This window comes from Triplophysa dalaica, chromosome 21, assembly GCF_015846415.1.
Source record: "Triplophysa dalaica isolate WHDGS20190420 chromosome 21, ASM1584641v1, whole genome shotgun sequence".
Lineage (NCBI taxonomy): Eukaryota > Metazoa > Chordata > Actinopteri > Cypriniformes > Nemacheilidae > Triplophysa > Triplophysa dalaica.
In genome coordinates this window covers 11,441,755-11,467,309 of record NC_079562.1, presented here as the reverse complement: position 1 = coordinate 11,467,309, position 25,555 = coordinate 11,441,755, and the positions used below count along the sequence as shown (strand labels likewise).

The window sequence follows — 25,555 nt, the reverse complement described above, 5'->3', positions numbered from 1 at the left end:
TTCATCATAATCAACAGATTTTTAGATCCATATTGATAGTTTTTTTTATGTTGCACTGTTTGAGTAAACATTTAAAAAAGCAACTTTTTCTGTAATTGACAATTTAATTTGATTAAAGTGTAAAAGACTGTTTAAATTTGTTGCCTATGCGTGTTGTGTATGATGCACTTGTTAAAAAGGGACCGAAAAAGGATTTGTATGTCCTTTCAGCGTGAAACCATGAAGTACGCACGATTTGATTGTTAAAGGTCTCCAGAAAAAAACAAGACAAATCAGTATCAAGGAGGAGAGGAAGACCAAGCGTAGAACCAAGGCTTCAAATATCAACGAATGACATGATTTCCAAAGCTACGCAAATGATAAGGTTGATCTGTCATCAAGGACATATCAAGAAAAAATGAATGAGACTTGCAAGGGGAATATTAGTAGATAGTAACTTTGGTTCTAGTGTAGAAGTGGCGACAGCCAAGGTTGATTCTTTAGCTTTGACTGAAGAAGTATCGCTGGCTGTTGGTTTGGATTGTACCTTGTAATGATACTTACGCTTCTGCAACATCATCTTTGCAAACTCTCATCTTGACAAATCTGCTCAGCCTCAGAAGGGAGTGTTATTTCGAATAAGGGTAAAAAGTTCAGTGGTGAACCGCTTTGCATTAAAACATATTTTGTGTGTATGAAGAATCCTAAATGTATATGTTCAGTTGTGGGGGGAACCAGATGTCATCTACAGTGCCCAAGATCTTATCTACATTGTGATAAACAGGTGTCCGTACATTGGTGATCTGTTTATGCTTAGGTAGAAAATGTATGTCTAGAATAGTTTCCACTATGTGGGGTGCCCAAATAAGAAATGTCCTGGCACATGGCCCCTCTGTATAACAGGGACTCTATAAAAGGGGAACCAAGACGTGGATCGAGGCCGAACATCGTTGTGAAGACTTTTCATATATTATGTATTATTTTTATATTTGTATTATTACTTTTGATGGTTTGTTATTAAAACAAAGCCATATACTTTGGTGATGCGATCTACCTCTTTTAACAAGTTTCTGTGAGAAGTGATATATATATATATATATATACTCGGTTGTGGTTGAACCTGAATGAAAATCCAGCCATCAGGCCCAGTGACAGAACCTCCTGAGTATGGCCGGACACCGGACAGCCCACTCTATCTGTAGGTGAAATCCTCTTTTCAATTCTTATTTGGGGTTTGTGATACCAGAGGTTATGCTGAGAGGGTAGAGAATTTGAGTTAGAGATTGTTGAAGCTGTTAGTATGTTTAGGATGTCCACACGGTCAATAATTTTAAGACAGTTTCCAAACTTCAAGGCCAAAGAAGTCCCTGTTCAGATTTTTGTTATTGCAGATATCGTTTATAACTGAAGTCTGTACTTTCAGTTCAGTACCCGAGTGCTGCCTCTCTTCACACATGTCGGAAGTGCTGCATACTTCCTTCAATTCTTTCCTCATTAGAGCAACACAAAGTTCTCCGTCATTATATAACACTATTGCCAGTCAGAGAGATACATGAGAGGACATATGAGAGAACAGGGGTAAGGTTTTTCTTAACTTATTTCATCTTTTTCTTTCTGTCTCTCTGAGTTTCTGGTCTTGTTTTTCTACTGTCATGATTTTATCTGGGGATATTTTGGTTTGTTGATTTCTTCTCTCTTCCAAAAGGATATGGTTAGGAAGCAGTGTTTTAAGATAAGGGCTTCAGAAAGTTGTTTTCCCCAAACTCAAGTATGCCAACAGAGTTACTTCCAGTATTTTTCTATAAACTTGTTTTTATTATTTGAGGTTGAATGATTATTTCTGGGTTTTATTTTGCATTTATTAATATTTAAAACACAAAGTTTTCTGACAGCATTTAGATTTAAAGACTCACGTGCAATTTGAAGACTAAGCACTAGATGGCAGAGTAATTCAAAAAAGAGTCCTAAGGGTCACTTTAGTGTATCTGTCTAAAAAAATCATTGCAACTAATAGATAGCAAGTGCCAGAAATGTTAAAAAAAATACTTTAACAAGTATCAAATGCAGGTTAGGAAAAAATACTTTGTTTATTTCATTTTATTCTATATTTCTTTTGATGACAGATGTTAACAGCAGTCCAAATTCAGACCATATCAAAACAATATTCTTTATATTGAGTTGCACCTTTAAATAAATAATCACAATAAATTTACTTTACAAAAAAGTAATACCAAATCTGATATTTAGACCAATGTTTGAAGTGTATACTTAAATGGGATGGTTCACCCAATAAAGAAAATTCTGTCATGAATGATTCAACCTCAAGTTGTTCCAAAAATCTCTTTGTTCTGTTGAATACAAAGAAAGATATCTGGGAAAATGTTAGCAATTGAGACTTCTGGGGCACCATTAAAATGGTTGTCAAAGGTGCCAAACTGTTTGTTTTCCTAAATTCTTCAAATATTACCTTTTGTGTTCAACAGAACAAAATAAATATTCAATAATTTCTTTCTACGGTGGTCAATGGGGCCACAGAAATCTCAGTTGCTAATATTCTACCAAATGTATTTCTTTGTGTTTAACAGTACAAAGAAATGTATACAGGTTTTGAACAACTTGAGGGTGAGTAAATGATGACTATCCTTTTAACAGATTTTTTCCAGAGAATTAGACTGGCTCTCACTGCCAGGAGTTGTGTGTCTGTGTGTGTATTGACATACAGATACTTGTTGACTAATTTTAAGCATGACAGAGCAAGTCAGTCTATTGTGCCTGCCACTCTTGTTTCACCAGCAGCCATCTGAAACATTTTGAGCAGACAGGCTTATACTCAGAGTTAACACGTCTCTGAAGCTCATGGTGCTCCTCACAAACAGGCTTAACCAATAGAACATCTGCAGAAAACTTTAAACTGTCACTGACAGGTACAGCCGCCTGCTGGGAATGAAATCATTGACTGGTTAGTCGAAAGAGAACGAAGACAACTGAAGGTAGGCACAGTTTTAGTGAACCTCGGGTGAAGAGATAAGGTTTGGTTTAGAAATGGGGAGCCATTTTCTTTAAATTTGAGTTGTTAGTTAAATGTTTTCTTTCGATCATTTTTATAAAGTGATTTATTGTGTGTGTGTGTGTCTGTCGTGACATCATCATAAAATAAAATAAATTGTGTGAACAAAGACAGATATTAAACTTCTTGCCTAAAGACACCAAGGCGTTCCATCATTTAGTCAAGTCTTGACTTTTTTTATCAAACTTTGGGTCGCTGAAAAAAGCTATGATTGCTTGGCTGTTACAACATTACCTTCGAACAATGTAACGCTGGGGCTTTTTCCCCTTTAATTTCATTAAATGAAAAAATGCATCCATTCTAGTTTATCATAAAACAGACAATTCTCTGCTGTTGGGAAATTTGAGGGAGCACTCATTCTCCAGGTGTGACTGTAGGCTGTGTGAAATGCTGCCCTGACCTCTTGATCTGTATTTCTATTTGGTTGACCTTCCCCGTGTGGAATAGGAGCCCACAGTCTTTCTGGTGCCAGTGTTTACAGCTACCATACCAAATCCCACGCTGGCAGACAGCAAAGCCATATCCCATTAGCACTTAGCACACAAGGGGTTGTTGCGGCTCCTCATGCTTTATAATTGGATGTCAGTGCCAACAGCCAACAGATGTAGTTTTGCATATAGACAGTATGTCGCTACACTGTGTGTAGGTCAATTGGAGAATATTGTGTTAGCAGCACAGAGGTCATGGGTTCGATTCGCAGGGACACGTTATATACACTACCACTCAAAAGTTTAGGATCACTTGACTGAAATGTATATTTTGATTTAAGGTCATTTGCTTTAATATTTAGACAAAAATATGCAAATTTCATAATTTATTTCATTATAAAACAACGATTTTATTTAATGAATATGTTGAAATGGATGATATTAACTAAATAATGAGGAAAAGACCACCAGTAAGAGCCCAGCGTAGATGGGAACTAACTAAAAAGCATCTCGGAGTGAGACCTGAAGAAAATGGCGTTTTTTATTCTGCAAATTCAAGGCAAATGGTGGCTACTTTGAAGACTATGAAGTATAACATAGCTTTGATTTGTATTACACTCTGAAATTACACAGTGATTAACTGAACACATCTTTGTGTCATTACATTACTGTTTTGATTTTTGTAGTATCCCGCAATGTAGAAACAATATTAAAAGCAATTAATAAGAGATCCTGAACTTTTTAAAAGTAATGCACATTGAATAGACTGTGCACGGTCGCTACCACGTTTTGTCACAGTCCGCTTAGTTACATGCGGCGCACATAGCTTCAATAGGGAACAATGACGTTTTCACTCAAGATGCACATAGTATTACGGTCAACTAGTCAAATGATCCAAACGCTACATCATACATCGACAACCGAAGTGGGGAAAGGCTTCAGTCTATCCGTTTCAAGCTATTCACAAATAAGATATAAAAGAAAGTAAACGTTTGCACTTGAGACTTGATCACAGATGCACTGAACAAAGCTGACTTGTAGTGCTGTGAGTTCACTGAAATTTGTCATTTTTTGTGTAATTATCCTTTTCACTTGGTGACAAATAACAGCCCTATGAGAGCGGAAGTGGCTAAGCCGGCTGAGATTTTAGTGGATTTACGTCATCACCCTGCATCAAACATAGAGCCTTTTCACTTTCATTTAGGGATTCAGGATTAATGGTATTTTAATCGTGACACCGATTTCTGCATCTCACAATTTATTCAAGCATAATTGTCTCAATATTAATGTGTTAATAAGCAAGCACAAAGCATCATCACGTCTTGTAAATCCCCCACTTGTAAGTCGCTTTGGATAAAAGCGTCTGCTAAATGACTAAATGTAAATGTAAATGTCTTAATTGGAAGATGTTTTAATTGGCTTTAAAGTGTAATAAAGGGCAGAAGTAAAATAAAAAAGTTTTAAACCGACAGAATAATCATGATTAAAGTTAAATTCTCATGCTTATCATGCCACAATAGTATGGTGCATCACTACTCGCTTTGAATTAAAGCATCGGCCAATGTCATGTAAATATAAGCTAAAGGGATAATTCACCAAGAATTTAAAATTCTGTCATCATTTACTCGCCTTTGAGTTGTTATAAATCAATCTGCATACAATTCTTCCTACTATTGTAGTCAAAATGTATCTGGTTATAAGCATTCATCCAAATATCTTTCTCTGTGCTCATCAGAACAAAGAAATGTGTACAGATTTGGAACAACTCAAAGGAGTAAATGATGACAGAGCTTTCATTATTGGGTGAGGTATAGCTTCACAGATGTGAATACTGTTGACATATACACAAGTTTCCTACACCCCATGATGCTTTGCGCGAAAGATGGGAGAAACTTGCTGTGTTTCAAATCATTAATTTATTGCAGAATGTGAACTTACACACTGACAGCGCTTATACACTACATCACCATTCGGTCCACTACTTTATAGAGGAATGGGATGGTGATTTTAATACTAGACGTGACGATGGATATTTAGCAACTTTATTGATTCAGTTGTGACAGTAAACCAATGAGCAATTTGACAATGATGAAGGGTTTTCAATTTCTTTACATGATGTCGATTGTGTGCTATTTAAAGATGTGGTTAAAAAACATTGACCGCTAACTGCACGCGTTGCACATATTATAAAGCTGCTGTATCATCAGCTGTCCATTAATCTGATAAACATATAGGTCACTTTCAACATTATAGTCTATTAAAGATTGCGTGCTAAAGCTGCCTTTTTACTCGTTTAGTGGAAGAAATACCTACTTTACATCAAGCATAGATGATAAATGTAGTCCACATGATATACTCCAACAGATTTCTGTCAACACTTCGGTAAAAAGTCCTTGTAAATCCTGTTTTGTCTTGCGTTTTTATTGAAGACCATACAGTGTGAAAGAATCTACTTGAACTCCCGAACTCTTTTTAAACTATAAGCACATTTAGTCGAACTGATTTTTAATGTTTGTTGTGTATAAGCGGTACACATTTTGAAGTTCGTCTATTAAAAAATGTACAGTCCCTCACAGGAGCAGTGCATTTTAACTTAAGATCTGTGTGTGAAGCGCTCTTTTTCGTGTAATAGTTTGGATAGAATAATTCCGAATATTTTTGAAGTAAAGTATTTAAGTTCATATTAAAACTCATATCATATGAGCAAAATTTTACTCACTACTGACACGTCTTCAGAAATTCAGGAGATGTTTCTTGTCTTCTTCTCATATGAAACTGATAAGCTATAACCGGCAACTTCACTGTATGAAAACATGGTTTATCTGTTGGCTATTGTTTAATTTCAAAATTTCTCTGAAATGACAGTGTACTGCATTGAAGTGATGAAAACCCTCAATACAGTGACCTAATTGTCCTCATCTTCATAAAAGTCATGTTTTATGCAACTGAGCAAATTTATACTAGCAGTCAGCGAGCATATTTAAATAAGCAGAGGCTCTTATCGCAGCCTTTCCTTCTTGGATGGGCACAGACAGCTTTGAAGTGCTATCTGATGGCAGCCACCCTACATCATGGCAGCTCACAATTCCTGCACATTTTGGTCTTGGTCAAACCAACATTTGGTCTAGCAGTAATCATCTAAAGGGGGTCAAACAAGTACAAAAGACCCTCATCGCATTGAATCGAAAGTGTTTTTGAATGGAAATGAAACGTGACATTTTCTGACCTTTGCAACAGGGTTTTAGAACGCACAAAGTACTATTGATATTATTTTGTTTTAAAGCTGTCCCTAAAGCTTGCCTTAAGCAATTGTGTGTACACCATTCGAGCTAGTTCATAGAGAAATCTATTCATTGACAGAACGCTATAATTATTTTGACCTTGTGTATGTCAGATATTTCCACCTGACCTGCCCAGGATTTGTCACTAAAGGTCTGTTAGCGCAGGCGATGATGTGCAACTGTTCGGAGATATATTGGGAAAGCATGTATAGCTAGATAGTTACCAAAGGTCTGACAGCACCAAAAAGCTATGTGTGACAGCACACATTGACTTCTAAGAAAAATTCTTTAGGCTCTTTTGAGGGAGCAAGTGCACAAGCTCATTTACTCGTCTTAGGTTTCATGTTCTGCAGGGTTCGAGCGTTTTTGGCCACCGGAGACACACCCTTCAACCTGCACATAAAACATAGGGGCATTCACGCACCAAACCGTCTCACACACGCCTAAACACAAGGAGCATCTTTTAATACTGCTCAGATGGCCACCGGGTCACCATCAGCCTATATATAATGAAGAGATTTGCTTTAGATGACCTTTAATTGGCTGGAAATGGTTTCGAATGAACTACAAAAACAAACAGGATCAGTTAATAACACGATATGATCCGGTTGGCTATTGTAATTCACCATGGCTCGGTGGGGAGACAAGAGAGTCTTTTGTTTATATGTTTTTTAGCTGTCTGGCTCCGGGAATGATTCAGACCGGTCATTGACCTCTTGTATGTTTAACTTGTCAGCTGTAAGTACATGTCTGGGTTTACAGAAGGTTTTTACACGTTGGCATCTCTCTTACGTCTGTTACGTAGACCTATTTAGCAATTTATTGAAAGAGAGACTAACATCTAGTGCATTTAGTTGATGTCCGTTTGTTCAACAATACGTGATGATGAGGAAATGATGACAGGTCTTTTATTTTTGGTCTACCATCTTTTTAATGTCTGACACGAGCTGTCATTAGACTAGCTTTCACACTAGAATAACTCTCTGAGGTTCAAAGAGAGCCAGAGGACAAGCAGGGCATCCATTACAACAGAGGAAAGTTGGACCCCATTTAAAGTTAGTAGTACAAATTTGGCAGCGACATGCATGAAACTGTTGTGAACATTCTGTATACTAAAACTACTGCAAGGTAAAACTTTGAAATGTTGGCTACAGTTAAATGTCATTATTCTATTTTAGACTTTAACTTGATTGTTCAGACATAGTGCAGCTAATGGAGGGAATGTGTTTATTGACTGTAGGCGAACTGTGATAATCAGCATGTGTTCTAACATATGGGCAACTTCATGCAAATGTCAATCTTACTATGAAAAAAAGTTTGAAGTTAGGCCTATGTATGAAAGTTATGAAAAGTACTTCACAGTATGAAGGTTTTTCACAATACTGATAGCACAAATATTAACAGTTTTTGGTTTAAATGTGAAGTCTCTGTCAAAGTTTTAAAGCATATTTAAGCCTGTTTTACGTATCTACTTTCAAAATTGAATTACCATCTGTAACCGTCCATATTCCTCGTAAATGGTCACATGAAAATTAAAATAACAAAATAACTATTTTACGTTCTATAAAGATCCATACCTTCTCCATTGGTTGGGTATTTTTGCTTCTGATTTGTACATTTTCATTCACGGAATTTTTTTATTTCCTTTTTTATTACATCCATAGCACATGTTTATTAATCTTTTTACAATAGAAAACTTGTAGACTGATATCTTTTTGATTTCTAAACCATCAGAGGTTTAGTAAAATATAAACAAATACATTCTCTGAGAATTTATATGTCACATCCATATCACAAAATGTCATGCTGAAATTGCCAATGTACAAAAAAAGTTCAATCTCCCAAACCCATCAAGTTATTGTGCAATCCAAGACACTGTGGAGAAGAAAAATAAAATGTGTCTTCCTAGTTTATAATGCAAATATAAAAAACCCTCTAACTTAGCTCTGTATACTGTGTTAGGTTATATGAGACCAGTCTTCTTTTTTGATTGCACTTATGCCTTTGTTGTCCTTATGCTGTCCCAATTGCTTCCATTGCTTACCCCACCTGTAAGTCGCTTTGGATAAAAGCGTCTGCTAAATGACTAAAAAGTGTAAATTTAAATCAGACCTCTGCTCAAACTTTTCATGTGACTTGTTGGACTTCATTTGGCACAATCAACCGTCAGTTAAAAATGTAGATGCCACAATTAGAAACTTTTAAGATGGAAAGGTCAGAACTCTTTAAATTTAAATGTTCTTGTTTTAGTCACACCTCACTTAAAGGGATATAAGTCATAGAGGCCGTGTAAATAATGACATAATTTTCATGTTGAAGGTGAACTATTCCTTAACTATGTTGGATTTATCAAACAAATTTCCAAAATAAATTCTATACTGCATATATCCTCAGAAATATATATCCTGCTTAATGCTTTTTACTTTTTATTTTAATGTTTAAGAGAACACCAAAACATAGATCGACTGACTGTACCACCACACCCATAACAACAAATTAATGTTGCATGACTTGTTTTGTGCGTGTCTTGTGGACTCAGCTTGTGATTTATTCCAGTTGTTTGTGTGTCATCACTCTATGGTAGTCTGAATGAGTACGAGTGACCGTGATTAACAATCTGCTGACTGGATCTCTGACCAGAGACAGAGCTGGAGGAAAACAGCCAGTTTTTACAATCGGCAATTGATGGCTGCTGTCATAAGCTTTCTGCCTTCTCGCTCGAAGCGGTATTGACAAACCCGCTCTCCATGTCAATCTCTCATAGCTGGTTCATCAGGTTTGTTAAATAATCTGTTTGCACATCTCTGATCATATAAGAACACTCATGTTAAGGCTGATGTTGACTGTGATGACTGCCGGGGAAGGCTTTGTGATTCGAGGTATTTCATAATAATGCACAACCACAGACAAAAACCAGAAGGATTTAGTCTTGATGGTAAAAGAAAACTAGCTGCGTTATGGAAACTCTGTCAATGCTGAGCAAAGATTTGCTGACCTCACCTGAACCTTCTCTACCCGAACTGTAAGTAGAGTGATAAAACACCTTTGATAATGTTGTTGAATGATGAACTAAAACTCTTTCAGACAGAATGTACGAGATCTGAAATATGGGCCTTGTTGTACCATTGATGTTCTTTTTCTTCTGTGAACCATTGATTGAACATCTCCGTACAGTTCAGGATGTGAAAGATGATGTGAGACCGGTGTGTGTTTAAGAGCTAAGTAATAGATTAGACAGTTCCTCTTGACTTGACAGTGTAATGACTCAAATGTACGAGCCACGCTTCTTTTCAAAGAAACGACAAAGACGTTCTTTGAAATACAAAAAAAAATGAAAGCTGTGGCGAAACCTGGCTATACCAGGCTTTTCCTAGACTTTTTTAGCTCTGCATATCTAATTTGTTCCTGCAACAGGCTTCGGTGAAGGAGTTGTTTTGAGATTGGTTTGTATATTGTTATTTGATTATGAAAGGGGTGCTGCAACGGTGTTTCATATATTCTGACTTCTTTACGATGTTAAACGTGCTGTCTTCTCATGCTTAACATGGTCAACTTGTTAAAAAACGAGTTGGGCGTATTAAGATGTATTTCTGTGCTCAATAGTGATTATTTACCCAGTGATTGTATAGGTTTCGGAAAGTTTTTTTAAACCCTTATTGGACAATTCTTCTGAAAAAGCATGCGACAGCATGGGGAGCAGGAGAAGGAGCATGCGCGGACATCAATTTCACTTGTGTGCAGGAGAGAGAGAGAGAGAGAGCATATGTTCACGAAGTTCAGGTTCAGTTTGTATGTTCACTGCATCTGGATGATGTAAGTTATATTAACTTTGGATATAACGCTGGATTTGGAGATCGTTTGAAACTGATATATGGAGCCGTCCCAGCGCTAAAAGATGCCGAACATGAACTGCATGCAGTGAGTGAAACTGATGTCTGTGTTTTGTTGGCAATGTGCTTTATTTCAGTCTACCCCTCCCCCCTGCACGCACCGTATGATTTCTGAAGTAATCGTACAGCTGTATCTATCTTTTATAAATGTGATCAAAGTAAATACTCTTTGAAGATACGATATATGCTTTACTACTCTATAGGTACTCAAGATTAATTTGCGATTGGCATTAACCTTTTGCTTTAGGGCCGCTTTAAGACAAATTCAACAAAATGGAATTGTTTGCACTCTTCTAAAATCTTTGAAATGCAAGCTGATTCTAGATCAAAACCCCAAAATCTCAGAAAAAAAATTGTAAATATATAAATTGCTAGCAAGTCTTTTTTGGGGGGCTTATGCAGGTTGACCTAACAAGTGTATAAAGCTCTGTGCCAGATAGGATATTTTCACTGGATGCTAAAGTAAAAAAAGCCCAATAATTACATATATCACTGTGTTTATCTGGATTCTGCTCCTCTTGAATCACGACCCAAAATAGCATCCAGCTGGTGTCAGACTTGAAATACCACGTTCCACAAGCGAGTCAGCCAGTTACTTGGATGTGTTTACTGGGGTAATAAATGTTATCATCCAGACACCCTCTTTTCAACACGCAACTCTCCTGTTTGCCCTGTAATGCAAACCATGACACTGAAGCGAAGACTTTGGTTGTTGTAGTCACACACATAGTCGACCAATATTTACGACCTACAGATAGTTTCGCTTGTCAAACGCACCCAACAGCAGAGCATTCCAACCCCCTCACACACATTTAAAGCTAATCGTGGAACTGATGGTTGTAAATTTCACGTTGTAAAATGTAAAGCATGTTTTGCTGTAGTGATGTCAGACTCCAGCTGCTGTGTAGTCGTGAAAGAGACACTGACCTTCCAACACAGAAGTCTTGCGGATACACACAAGTCCTCTTACACCATCTGCTTCAAGTTCTTAGTGCAGGAATGTCTTGAGCTCTCCGGCTTTCTGCCGAGCATCTCTGTTGAATTGAACATCGTGAACATGAACAGACCTGATGCTTAATGGTTTGTTGTTTGTGAGACATGGTAAAAGCCATCTGCTAGCTATGGATGTTGAAGGGCTAGTTCACCCAAAGATGAAAATTCTGTCATCATTCATTCAGCCTTATGTCATTTCAAACCTGTATGACTTTCTTTCTTCCATAGAACACAATAGAAGATATTTTGAAGAATGTTGGTAACCGGTGCCTATTCACTTGCATAGGTTTTGTGTCCATACTATAGAAGTGAATGGGTGCCAATGCTTTTCAGTTACCAGCTTTCTTCAAAATATCTTCTTTTGTGTTCCGCGGATAAACAAAAGTCATAAAGGTTTGAAATGACATGAAGGTGAGTTTTTGTGTGAACTAGCCCTTTAAGTTATGTGCTTAGTTTTTAAAGCATTTTTCATGTTGGCCAACTGGTAGAGCTTTGTATTTGCAGTGCAAAAAGTTGAGGATTCGATTACCACAACGGAAGCATTTCCAGTTGACCTTTACAACCCAAAATTGTTCTGTTGTTCCCATCTTTCTCCTAAATGGCGAGGGGACTTCCACAGGAACCAATTATGTGTAAATTAGTAATTCAGCTTTAAAAATAGACCTACTTAGTCACAAAACCTGGTTTTGGCAAACAACACTTGTTAGCAAAGAGTTTAACATTCATGATTGAAGCTTTGAGTCTTAGATCACGTTGTGCATTTGTTACAAACCTAGACAATTTGAGGGCCAGAATGATGTTTGTTTGATGTTTAGTTGGTTTCATTAATCAAACTTGCATGCATTTGCATCTGTTCATAAAAAAGCATTTATTATTCCGAAGCCTCTTGTACATGTGCGTTTAGAAATGTTTGCATTCCAGCCAGCAGCGTTAATAGACTGCAAAATAAAAATCTCATTAGTGTAATAGAGCTGAAAATGCTGCATTAAAAGGTCATTATGTGTGCTTGATGAGAGCTGTAAATTAACACAAAAACAAACACTTGTCAAGATCTAAAGAGGTAACTGAATGGAGTTTTAGCATGAAAGAAACGTCTTTTGTGATCGGTCTGACCCTGTAAACAGGCATTGATTAACCGACAGTGAGTTTCGGCATCTTTTAATGACAATGCTTCTACATTAAGTTTTTCATTACGGATACAGATGACAACTTGATTGATTTGCCTACTTTTCAATGCTTTTTCAATCCCAGAATGCACCAAATTCTCCAAAGGCCCAAAACTATAGGAATATTGATGAGCTTGTCACACACCATAAATGTCCTGTTTAATTATTTATGAGGATATTTGATACATTGAAAACTTTGATATTTTTTTTACTTGTCACATTTGTAAATACCAGGTATTTGTGCATATGGCATACCTACATCTGAGTTAGCTGTTTGGTAGACATTGATTCATTCAGCTTTGATTTCATTTAACCCATCTTTAACCTTTTCAATAATGTCGCCCTAAAGAGGTTACCTTAGTTTTATCCATTAGAGTCATAATTTCATGCAACATTAGTTGTGTAATTGTGTGTTAAATAACAAGGGTTAGCAAGGATCACATTGCTAATGAATGCAGCATTGTTAATGACACTCAATGTACACAAAAGCATAGTTATACCCATGAGAATGAAAATCACAAATGACAACTTTTAAATATCTCCGATGTTTCTACAAGTAGTAAATTGGAAAATTAAAACTTTTCCCAAGTTTCCGGCATCAATGTTATTTCTCTAAAAAATGGTAAGAATGTCTGCAATAAAAAAAGAAAAGCTATTTAAAAAGTGATACCCAAAAATGAAAAATGCCGTCATCATTCTCTTGTCATTTCGAACCTGTATGACTTTCTATCTTCAGCAGAACACAAAAGAAGAAGAATGTTGTTTGGTTATAACCAAACAACATTGGGACCCAACCCATTCCCTTCTATTGTATGGACACAAAACCAATGCACGTCAAAACTACCGTTGTTCACTTATACCAACATACTTCAAAATATTTTTTGGTGTTCTGCAGAAGAAAATAAGAAAAAAGTAGGTTACGTTTTAATAAGTTAAAAAGGTTGAATAGGTTTAAATGCCTTTAGGTTGAGTAAATGATGAAAGAATTTTCATTTTTGGGTGAACTATCCCTTTAAAGGGATACTTTACTAGCAAATCAAAATTTCCCCATGTTTTACATAACTGAATATGACTTTGTTGGCATTATAATACCACGTTTCTTCCAAGCGGTAGAATGGGAGTGAATGGGTGTTGACATTTTGAAGCTCCAAAAAGTGCATCCATCGATCAAAGAACTGCTCGACACAGTTCCGTGGTCTTTCCAAAGGTCTTCTGAAGCAAATCGATGCGTTTGTTTAAGAGAAATATCCATATTGACAACGCTATTAACGTTGATGTCATCAGTCATCTCTCGAATGCGCGTGAACCAGAGGCTTGTTTTTCCAGGAGATGATGCAGGCGAGTCGTACGTTCCGGTTTTGTTTCAATAGGATACCGTCTACTCTGGCAGGAGCTTTCGTCACTTTCATTTGCCGGGAAAATGATACGTGGTATTATAACTCAGACTGCATTATTTTTCAAGAAGAAAGTCATATTCAGTTCGGATGCCTTGAGGGTGAGTAAAACTTGGGGTAATTTTGATTTGCAAGTAAAGTGTCCCTTTAAGTTGTTTTATCTAACAGGTGGTTTCGCACTCAGACACCTGGGTCTCTACTGCAGACAGTTGTGATAGGAAATAGCAATAATTATTTATCATTTTCAAGTGTCAGGCATCCAGAAGGCAACATTACTGTGTAATTTAGCTAAAGACTGGATGACAGAAGAGCAGCCCACCTGGAACAAAACATTCCCATCCTTCAAGCAAATTAAGGGGCATAAAAAACAACTAAAACAGAATCTCTTTGTGTTCAGTAGATTTCTTGAATACACAGTATATCATCATCTCCTGACACACTCCACTCCCTGTAGCTTCTATGTTTCCAGCCTTTTCCTCACAATGTTATTCCCACCAAGCTGTAATGTGGAGTATAGACATCAGCTCATAAATCACTGTAGTGACAATATGGGTTTAGTAAATCCCATGATGCGCAGTCACATCACATAAACATTCCAGATGCTTTGGTTGAACGCCAGATGTCTTTGATTTTTGCAACACAAAAGTCTCACGTAATCAGTTATTTACCAATCAAGGTCAAATACTGACAACTGTCCAGAGACCAAGCTTTTTAAAGACGACTGTTTTATATTAAAATTATGGCATGCGGTTATCTTAGTGCCTCTCTGTGTTGCCATGTCCACATAATTTTAGCTAATTTTATTAATGATGGCACAAATAGCAGTTGTTTAAGCTTCACTTTAAATAACAATATTATTTATCTCCTGAGTTTGTTTTCGACTTTGTCTCTTCTTTCTGGTTTATACTAGACTGCTTGATTTTCTAGAAATATCTGGCAACAATGGTGGCATTTTGCCCTGCTCTGCGGAATTTTGGCGGGTGTTTTATAGCAGGGGGACAGTTGGTTTTCTTGGGTCAGTGCTACTGTCTGGCGCAGTCTCTTATCTAGTTCATCTCTCTGCTGCCCAACACTGTATATGTAAGATAGTCAACACAAATATACTTATTCTATTTGATGTTTATTCTAACTTAACACACTATTATCTAATTTGTAAATACATTGGTACATTTGGTAATTGTTCGAAACCCTGAAATGTACCGTAACCAAGACTACATTTTATGTATTTCCATTAGGTTACATCAATGTACCATACTGTAGTACCGCAGAACTTTTTAAAGCACTGTCAATAAGAAATATATAATTTCTATCAGAAAAAACTAGGGTTTTCTAGGTTTTAAACACTCTTTGTGTTTGATTGAACCGTGTGCGCTTTTCCAAGATATTTGTATGGAAATGTAAGAAATGAAATCTTCCCAATAAAATCTCTGCCTTGTATTTTCATTATTATGTTCTATCTAAAAAATCACATGCTAATGTGTCACCGTAGCTTTGACAACATCATACGCCAACGTGAATTTATTTCTAGTGCGAGTGCCGGGCAATAACACAAACCTTTGGTTCAAATGTCTTCGGTTCATATGTACTTTACATTTCAGCTTAAAGGGATAGTTCACACAAAATGAGAAAATCTGATTTCATTTATTTACCTGCAAGTTGTTTAAACCTTACTCTTTATGTCTCTTGAACACAAAAGAAGATTTGGGGGGTGTCAATGAAAGTCAATACGGGCCAATGTTGTTTGTTTACCAGTGTACTTCAAAATATCTTTAGGGTTCTGCCCTAAAAGGTCATACCAGTCAGACAGGCTTTAACTGACATGAGGGTGAGTAAATGATGAAATCGTTTTTCATTTTTGGGTGAACTATACCTTTAAATCAGTTTGTAGACTATGTTAAGTGGTCCCATTCTGAATCTGATATCATCTGAGGACACGAGTGTTCAGTCAGTCACAGGCATGTGGCTCTAAAACACCTGTGTCACCTTGATGCTACAGGACTCTCCATCAACACCAATCAGCAACAGGCTGTTGGAGAAGGAGGGGACTCTCTCTCCCCCTCTCTCTCTCTCTCTGAAGGGGTTGGAGGAAGGGATCAATGCTGTGAATGGTCTCCCTCACTGCTCACTCCTCTCATTATTATTTTCCATCCTGATACTCGCCAGCCCATGAATAGTCAATAACGAACCAACAGGCAGGAAATGAGGGACCAGATGCTGAGATCCATGCTTGGAGTATTTACGAAGAGTCGGTTCTAGCCACGTGTGACCGAGCTCGTCTCACTACAGAGGATTAAAATTCGACTTTTTAAACTCTCTTCTCTTTTTCACTTGGATGCCTGAATGTCTTTCTTTTTGGATTTAACTATGTAAAATGTAAGGCATCTGCCTCGTAACGGACCTATGAAGAGCTGAATCTGCATAGAGAACCTTGAATATTCTCTGACATACAAGGCTGTTGGTATCTTAGGCGGTATTGAAGGCACACGTTCAGCTGTTTGTATTGGGAACCGTGCAGGCAGAGCTGTGTTTGGGGAAGCACATGGTGGACTTAAAAGTGTGTGTTTTCCGTCAGGTCATCCCAGCAGTGCTTTACGAATTCTTCACAGAGAGCTTCACACAGTGGATTAACTGGAAGAATGTTTCTATGGGCTGGAAGCAAAGGAGCTCAAGGATCAGGAAGTGGGAGGAGGTAAAGTACAATGCAAACTTACTAAACCACTTTATTGTCTGAATACCGTATAAGAACTGTATAATGGGGTTTCACAGGGGAGAAGCATAGAAACATAGAAAAACATAGCAAAGCTTAACAAAAATTAGAGAAATTCACAAACTATTGTTAATACATCATATGTTCATTTAATTTTGAGAGGAATCATTTAGGATTTTTATCGTGTAGACAAAATTCACTATTGTTATCATAAGTCATTTAATCCAGATCAAAATCACTATTATTAATACTTTATAGCCCATGTAAGGGAAAAGTAAATTATAGTTCATTCTATGAATGGAAGTTACTTGGGGTTATTGTTACAATACATTGTTTATTTAATGCAAATATTTGATTCCCTAGTATTGTTACATCATAGTTTATTTGATGTAAGATTTAACTCAATCTTGTTATTACATCATAGTTTATGTAGTGCTGAAATTGTATTAAGTATTTTGGTTAAACAGCAAAATAGTTGATTTAATGGAGAGATTTTTGCAATTGTTGCGTCATGGTCTATTTAATGCAGAGATTACTGACTACTGCTGTAACATAATAGTTCCTCTATTGTAGAAAAGTCATTTATTTGTGTCAAAGAGCATCACAACACATTTAATGCAAAGATTTTTCTCTTATTGTTACATCATAGTTCATATAAAGAAGGTAAATTATATATTCACCAACAGAAATGTAGTCACTAATACTGTGACATCATAGTTTATTCAATGCAGGGAATTCACTCACTTTTACTTGCAGTTTCATCTGCATGTATTTTGATTTAGATGTGTTAAAAATAATTTTACTTTAATGAGCATAAAATAATGAATGAGCATGAAATCATGAGCAAACCAATTTTGGATACTGACGTAAATAATAGGAAGTCGTTTGTGATGCTTTTGACCACTGTACTCTAATTATCCAAAGGTCACTGATAAAGATAGACAGGTGAGACAGCTTGCCTTCAGGACCATGCATAATCTTCAAAAGCAATATGACTTGCTGTTGAAACATGATTAAATAATCATTAGCTAAATATTTGCAAGGGAGTTAACTATGCATTTGTAATAGAACAGTGGCACATGCCAGTGTCAGTTGAGTTATGTGTTCAGTGAAGGAAACACACCAAATTCATCCTGAACATTAAGATATTTCTTGTAATGTGATTCATTACTGTGCATACATACTTTATATTATAATTATTAGTTTAGTTTTTACATTTTTATACGTACCTTACATTAATCTCTTCAACTGTCTTGGTGTGTTTTCACATGTCACTTGTTCAGGAGCATTTATCATAAGATCCGTGAGTATGATATTTTGGAGAAGAGGAGGACAGTGACCGCACTGAAAGCTGGAGAGGACAGAGCCATTCTTCTAGGCCTCAGCATGATTCTCTTTTCAGCCATGATGTACTTTGTGTTGGGCATAACAATGGTGCGCTCATACTCAGACAGGTAAAGATGTTCAGTCACCCTGGATCACACAGACTCAAACCACAGACCTACACTCAATAATATCATAGCAAATACTGATCATGTGTTCTTGAGTGACCTGGGGCAGCTCTCTATCCTGTTCTATTATCTATTCTGGTCACATCCTGTTCTATTCTGTAAATCTGTCATTTCTCAAATGCTGTCATTATTCTGTTCTGTTCTGTTCTATAAATTTGTAGATTATAACAGTTTCTCATATTGTATTGTATTCTATTGTATTCTAATCTGTAGATTACAACAGTTGCTCATATTCTATTCTATTCTTTAAATTTGATTTGTAGGTTACAACAATTTCTCATATTCAATTTTATTTCAATTTATTCTATGAATCTGAAAATTACAACAATTTCTCATATTCTATTCTTTTCTATAAATCTGTAGATTACAACAGTAATTCATATTCTATTCTATTATTAAAATTTGATTTGTAGATTTTAACAGTTTCTCATATTTATTTCTATATTCTATGCTATGCTAAACTATTCTATACTATTATTTTCTATTCTGTTCTGTTCTATACATCTGTAGATTACAACAGTTTCTCATATTCTATTCTATGAATCAGAAGAATAAAACAGTTTCTCATATTCTATTCTATTTTATTCTATTCTATACATCTATATTACAAAAGTTTCTGATATTCTAGGCTATTTACATCCTGCTCTACCCTATAAATCTATGGATTGTGGCCATTTCTCGAATGATGTCATTATTCTATTGTATTCCATTGTATTGTGTTGTAATTATATTCTATTCTATAAATATAGATTACAACAGTTTCTCATATTCTATTCTATTCACATCCTGTTCTTTTCTATAAATCTTTAGATTGTGGCCATTTCTCAAATGCTGTCATTATTCTATTCTATCCTACTCTACCCTACTCTACCCTGCCCTACCCTACCCTACCCTACCCTACCCTACCCTACCCCACCCCTAATCTAATCTAATTTACCCTACCATAATTTAATCTATTCTAATCTAATCTATCCTACCCTACCCTACTATAACCTACCCTACTATACCCTACCCAACCCTACTCTACTCTACTCTACCCCTCCCTACCCCTCCCTACTCAAATATAATATAATATAATATAATATAATATACCCTACCCTACTCTACTCTACTCTACCCTACTTTACTCTACTCTACTCTACTCTACGCTACCCCTCCCTACTCAAATATAATATAATATAATATAATATAATATAATATAATATAATATAATATAATATAATATAATATAATATAATATAATATAATATAATATAATATAATATAATATAATATAATATAATATAATATAATATAATATAATCTATCCTATCCTATCCTACCCTACTCTACTCTATTCAAAAAATCCGTAGATTGCAGCTGTTTCTTACTTTCTGTTCTATTTTATATATTTTTTCTCTTATGCTGCTGTATGTCATTCTATTCTGTTCTGGACAGCAGTTTCTCATTCTTTTCTGATCTTATAATTTTTCAATTGCATGTTTTAGATTGTGTTCTAGGTACTATTGTGTTTTATTCTATCCTGCTTGTGAATGCTTGGGATTACAGATGTTTCCTTTGAATAGAACACATTGTTATATTTATATACAAAAAGCTCTTTGATCTCCTGAAAGCTCCATAATTTTATTTTAGTCCCTATCATTCTCTTCACCTTGTTCATAAAATGTTGTCCATCATCAGTAATCCGGAAGCGTAAAACAGTTATTGTTGTTCACAGTGCACTGCCAACATTACTAGGAGCTGAAATTGGGTCCTTCCAATTCCGAATAACACACTGGTCCACTACAGATTGCATTTGGAAAAGAGCTGGCATACGCTGCAGTCATAGGCAATAAAAGAGGAAGCTGAGCCTTTAGAATAAAAGAGAACATGAATCTTATTATTCATAGAGTGAGAGACTCGAGCCTTCACACAAAGACATTGAATAACATGCAGTTGACCATCACAACAGAGGGCCAAATCAGCATTATGTTCGCAAGTGCATATGGATGGTGACCCTGATGTAATTCTAGGTCTGTCATGATGGCTCCGAATCAAAGCTTTGATATTATGTTGCAATGTGCAGTTAATAGGATATTTCTGTTCATCTTATGTTTGCAAATTGATGTATTTATGTCAACTTTGAACATTTGGAACAAAACTCTGAAAGGCCAGTCTTCTGCTTTTAACTGAACCACACGTCACCACATCACTTATTACATGAATAAAATAAATTGAGAAATCCTCTGGGAGTCAGGGCACCCCAAAATTTTGAAATATTTTAACTTTTCTCTTCTTTCTCTCAGTGTTTGGACAGGAGAGTCAAACTGCACAGTGCTGAACTCTACTGTAGTTGCTGAAGTTAACTGCAGCTACAGTTGCGGCTCAGAATGCCGGAAGAGCTCCAGGTATCCGTGTCTTCAGGTGTACGTCAGTTTGAACTCCACCGGCAGGGCTCTGAAACTCTCCCACAACGAAGAGGTCTATGAGGCCAACCCTGAGGTACCTGACCATATGCATTACACTATATCCTATACACTATACACTATATCCCATTTCCTGTCAATGGAGATGACATTAATCTGCAAAACTATGTTGCGAAAAATCAAGAGCACACATTTATACCAAATTCACGAGTGTCGATATATGATTGAGAAAGGAGAAAATTAATGTGCTTTCAGACTCTACTTCATCAGTTCTACATTGCTTGTATTTGGATAAACTTGTAACGGCAATAATGATCAGTTAGTGTTAATCATTATTGTCTGTGACTACACAATTAACAAATCATTAAATCTTTAGTTGAGATGATAGGTTCCTATCTGCTTGGTAAATCAATGAGGATTATGGTACACAGAGTTAAAGAAGAGAAATCATAACATGCTAATTTCCCCCAATATGGGTGTAAAGAAATCACTAATTACTATCATTAAAATACTCTTGATTTCCAAGTAATTTAAGTACAATTACTGTATGTTATATTTGCATTAAAGTTCATACTGTATATTATTTAAAATATTCTGTATACAACAATATTGTATTTACATCTGGATTAGATGTTATGAAATCCATAGGAATACATACAGCCATGGCAATAAATGAGGAGACCATTTCAAAATTATTTTCAGTTTTTCTGAATTTACTATTTATAGGTATGTGTTTAGGTAAAATTAATATTTTTGTTTCATTCTGTGAACATCCTACAATATTTCTCCCAAATTTCAAGGAAAACAATTGTTTCTATTTGATTTATTTGCAGAAAATGAAATCTGGAGAAACAGGTCAAAATAACAGAATAGATGCTCTGTATTTTTTCAGACCTCAAATACTGCAAAGAAAACATGTTCACGTTTACTTTTATGAATACGACAGTGATATTTGTACATAAATTCAAGTTTTTTAAAAATAATGTTGTAATCTTAGATTTTAATCAGAGTTTTAATGTGTCTGGTCATGCAATCTTTCACAATACTGTTGGATCTCTTTGTCACTCCTGTGGTTTAATTTAGTTCAAATTCAACCGAAACTAGACTGAAATGACCACAATGCATCTATAAATGCACATGAAACGAAAATTTGGAATGGTCTCTTTAATTCTGGGGTGTAACTATGTTTGATTTCTACTGAACGTATTTCTTTCATTCCCCACAGTGTTTTTATATCCCAAAATGTCGCAAGGATCACACGCTGATGAACACCATCGTGATGAACATCTCAGAGCGGCTAAAGACGCACACGCAGGTTTCGTGTTACTACGACCCTTCAGAGCAGCACAACGCCGTTCTCCTGACACGTCTCTATGGCCGGCGGGCCATCGTGAGCTCTCTCCTCTGGCCCACGTGCACGCTGGTGGGAGGCATGCTTATCATCGCAATGGTGAAGCTCACTCAGTATCTGTCATTCGTGTGCGAGCAGATCGGTCGTATCAAAAGGTGAGACTGATGGTGTGGAGATAGATCACCTCAGGCTCAGACCGGAGGCCGGCAGCTTCTCATTTGCACTAACATCAGATGGGCTGGAGAGAGAGAGAGAGGTCTCTAATCGCTGTGTTCCTTGCAGGATGGGGCTGTACTCTCTAACAGGAAACTCTCAAGGCATGGTCGGCACTCGGAAGTATAACGGCGGGATCCAGGACGGGGTTTAAACGTGACAGAGGATGTCACCGTACACGTATTAGTCAACAGACACAGATACCAGCACATGAGAATCGATGTGTTTTGGCTCGCGTGGTGTTCCTCTGACCCCCAATCGGCCCTTGTGTTGACTGTAGGTTGTGTTGGCTCAGCAGAGCCCCTAGTGGTTGTAGTTGGAATTTCCTAACTTCTTTTGAGCAAGGAGCAAAATATACAATCTTATTGCGGGTGTCGATTACATTCGCTGACCACCCGACCGCAGTGACTTAATTCCATGAAGGCCGAATCGACGGCACTGATGTAATCACAGAAATGAATGTAGCCCGCATACTTCCATCAGCTGCTGCATGTGACTGCTGGCATTCGTGGCTATTTGATAAACACTTCTGTTAAAACCAAAGGTCTTTTTGTTAAGTGCGACTAACACGTGGCTTCTCACTGCTAAGTGCTTTTTTGTGAGATAATCCAGTAGTAAACCACTTTAGCAAACTGTTAAAGTTACGGTGTGAATGAGCAAAAGCTCACCAGCTGTGTTCCAAATACTAGTGAGTTGTCTACCTAGACAGCGTTTTAAGGAATGTTTTAAGGAATCGTAGGCAATTCACAATATTTATTTTTTATATTAGAGTATAGAGTATTGTATTGATACTTTGGTTATGAGAAACATGCTAACATCAAGCAACATGGTTTTCTATTGATGGCAGGTCAACGATGAGGACTGCTTGTGTGGTATTCACCCCAATATTCTGTCACCATTTAATTACCCTCGTATCATTCAAAACCTAACTTTTTCTTTTGTAGAACAGAAAGGAGGATTATTCTGAAATGTCCATGTACGTCAATAGGGTCAGTGTTGTCTGGTTACAGATATTCTTTTAAAATATCTTCTTTTGTGACCTGGAGAAGATAGAAGGTCACACAGGTTTGGAATGACATGAGGTTGAGCACATGATGACAGTATATTCATTTATGTGTGAACTATCACTTTACATCATATTATCACAGGCAGAGTTAGCTCACAGGGTTTGGGAGCAGTGCTTGTAGGTTTACTGTTGAATGCACATATTTTTATAGCATTTAGGGATTACAGTACCAAGCGGTTTGTAGCATTTTCACATCAACTGTGAAATAAATCTGTTTGTCACCGATCTGCATTCTGTATTTATTGTAACATGGTTACAATGAACTGGTTTTATGTTAAGAAGTTTCCTTAAATCATACGTTGTTTGTACATGTTTGATGTATTTTGTCTCTCGCCAAACAAATCAACAGTGCCTCGTTTTTTACAGCGAATGAATAAAAACAATAAAAGCCTCCTGGTCAGCTAATATTATTTGAAACATATTAAACGTGCTAAGAATCACACGCACCTATGATTTATAATTCAGTTACACTTTACAGCAATGTTTCTAGTAAATGCATTATGAACTAATAATGAACAACATACATTGTTACAACATTTATAAATATGTGTTAATGCAAGTTAGTTCTCCATTAACTAATGTTAACAGATATTACTTTTGATTGAAATTGTTAGTCAATGTTTAAACTAACATCAAGAATTGTTAATGCTGTGATAAGTTTCCCAAATGGGACATTATTGTAAAGTGTTACCACAATTTTGTTCATCCTGTCGTGATATTTTCCCTCCTGTAAGTATTATACATGTCCAAAACTGACAATATAAAATTAGTCAGTATAGACTTTTGGTTATTGTTAAATATATATCAGCTCCAATCGTTTTTGATGTTACACTTCATTTCTGACATATCAATTCATGATTTATTCTATTATATTTAACCAACGTACACTTAATTTTATAAAATGTTATACTTATATAAGAACATTTTTACAATCAATTTAATATAATGTCATTTAAAGTGACTTGTAAGGCCAATTTGTTTCAACCAATTTGATTTAAATTTAAGGCAGCGTCTGAGCTAAGGTTTTATGATGTTTTTTTCCAACTTGGTTGTAAAAAAGCAGAGGATGGCAATGTCATTTTTTTGCTGGGTTTGACTTGGTTTGCGGTGAAACACCATTGGTCCTGTTGGCCAGCTAATGGGACCTGTCTGGTGTAAAGAGTTTTATTGGGTCTGTGAAGTAAGTTGTTGCTCATAACTCTGAAGTAACTGCCAGTCAGAGTGATGGGATATGGAGAGGAAGTTCACAGGGTCTTCGACTGTTTCAGATGTGATGGACTGGTTTACGGTCTTTTGTCAAACCTTTCCATATTATATGCAGTCAATTGAACATCAGAGGTAATTCAATGGCCTTTATAGTAGTATAAATCACCAACACTGCAATGACATGCAAAATGTAAAATTTTACTGATTTATAAATACATTATAGCCTATTCATAAGATAAAGGCCCAGAATAGATAAACAGCACACGATATGATGGTTCAGGTGATGTAGCCTTTATCGCAAGCCAATTGAGACAAAACATTTAGCAAGTTAGTTGCCCCATTTCGCCTCAACACACAATGAACAGGGCTATCTCTCTCTCTCTCCCTTATCTTGGAGCAGGAAAGCCCACACTTCCTGCTGTTCCCCCGGCAACAGAACATGATCATGACCTGACGGACACTTCCTCACAAATATGGTCCTTCCTGTGTTTGGTCCATGCAGCTGTGGGGTTTGTTAAACGGGGACATCTGTGTGTGGATCTGCCCGAGAGGGGCTGAGGACACAACAGAGGAAGCACTTGAGAAGAAGACGCTGATAATTACTGCTGCTGGCTTGTATTTAAAGTTAGTGATTTGAACAGACCTTTAACCCTCATCATTAATGTTAGTGTGATGTCATCCTGCACTGTTTGTGTTTCAGAGATATACATAACAAATCCCACATACATATATTCATTCTGTTCTAATTCTATATTGGAAGATGTAAACAGTGGTCCAGAAACAGAAGCACTTCCGGTTTCCTTTTTCTTTTATCTTACATACATAATTAAATAAAAAAATTAACATTACATATGTTACATTACAAACCAGCATTATTTACATTTCCAAGGTGGTCAAA

The 25,555-nt window shown here is 36.4% G+C and overlaps 1 protein-coding gene across 4 annotated transcripts; it reads left to right on the top strand.

The window, feature by feature from the left end:
* The first annotated feature begins 1,484 nt into the window (after positions 1–1,484).
* Positions 1,485–23,676, top strand: si:ch211-247n2.1 (calcium-activated potassium channel subunit beta-2). Of its 4 annotated transcripts, none has more exons than XM_056734076.1 (6): positions 1,485–1,557; positions 16,771–16,887; positions 18,189–18,359; positions 20,702–20,897; positions 22,047–22,327; positions 22,455–23,676. In XM_056734076.1, exons 1-6 carry the CDS (start codon positions 1,532–1,534, stop codon positions 22,537–22,539), a joined length of 876 nt encoding a protein of 291 aa, XP_056590054.1. In that variant the 5' UTR covers positions 1,485–1,531; the 3' UTR covers positions 22,540–23,676. The 4 variants fall into 4 exon arrangements, with proteins under 4 accessions (XP_056590054.1, XP_056590055.1, XP_056590053.1 ...); XM_056734077.1 differs by lacking the exon at positions 1,485–1,557 and adding an exon at positions 2,815–2,969; XM_056734075.1 differs by lacking the exon at positions 1,485–1,557 and adding an exon at positions 9,280–9,531.
* The last annotated feature ends 1,879 nt before the right edge of the window (positions 23,677–25,555 follow it).

Bases quoted from the DNA above. Each gene is read 5' to 3' on its own strand.
- si:ch211-247n2.1 (XM_056734074.1), top strand. From the start codon at position 9,713: ATGGAAACTCTGTCAATGCTGAGCAAAGATTTGCTGACCTCACCTGAA. The intron at 18,360-20,701 runs GTAAAGATGTTC...TCTTTCTCTCAG, and splicing joins GTGCGCTCATACTCAGACAG to TGTTTGGACAGGAGAGTCAA. The intron at 20,898-22,046 runs GTACCTGACCAT...CATTCCCCACAG, and splicing joins TCTATGAGGCCAACCCTGAG to TGTTTTTATATCCCAAAATG.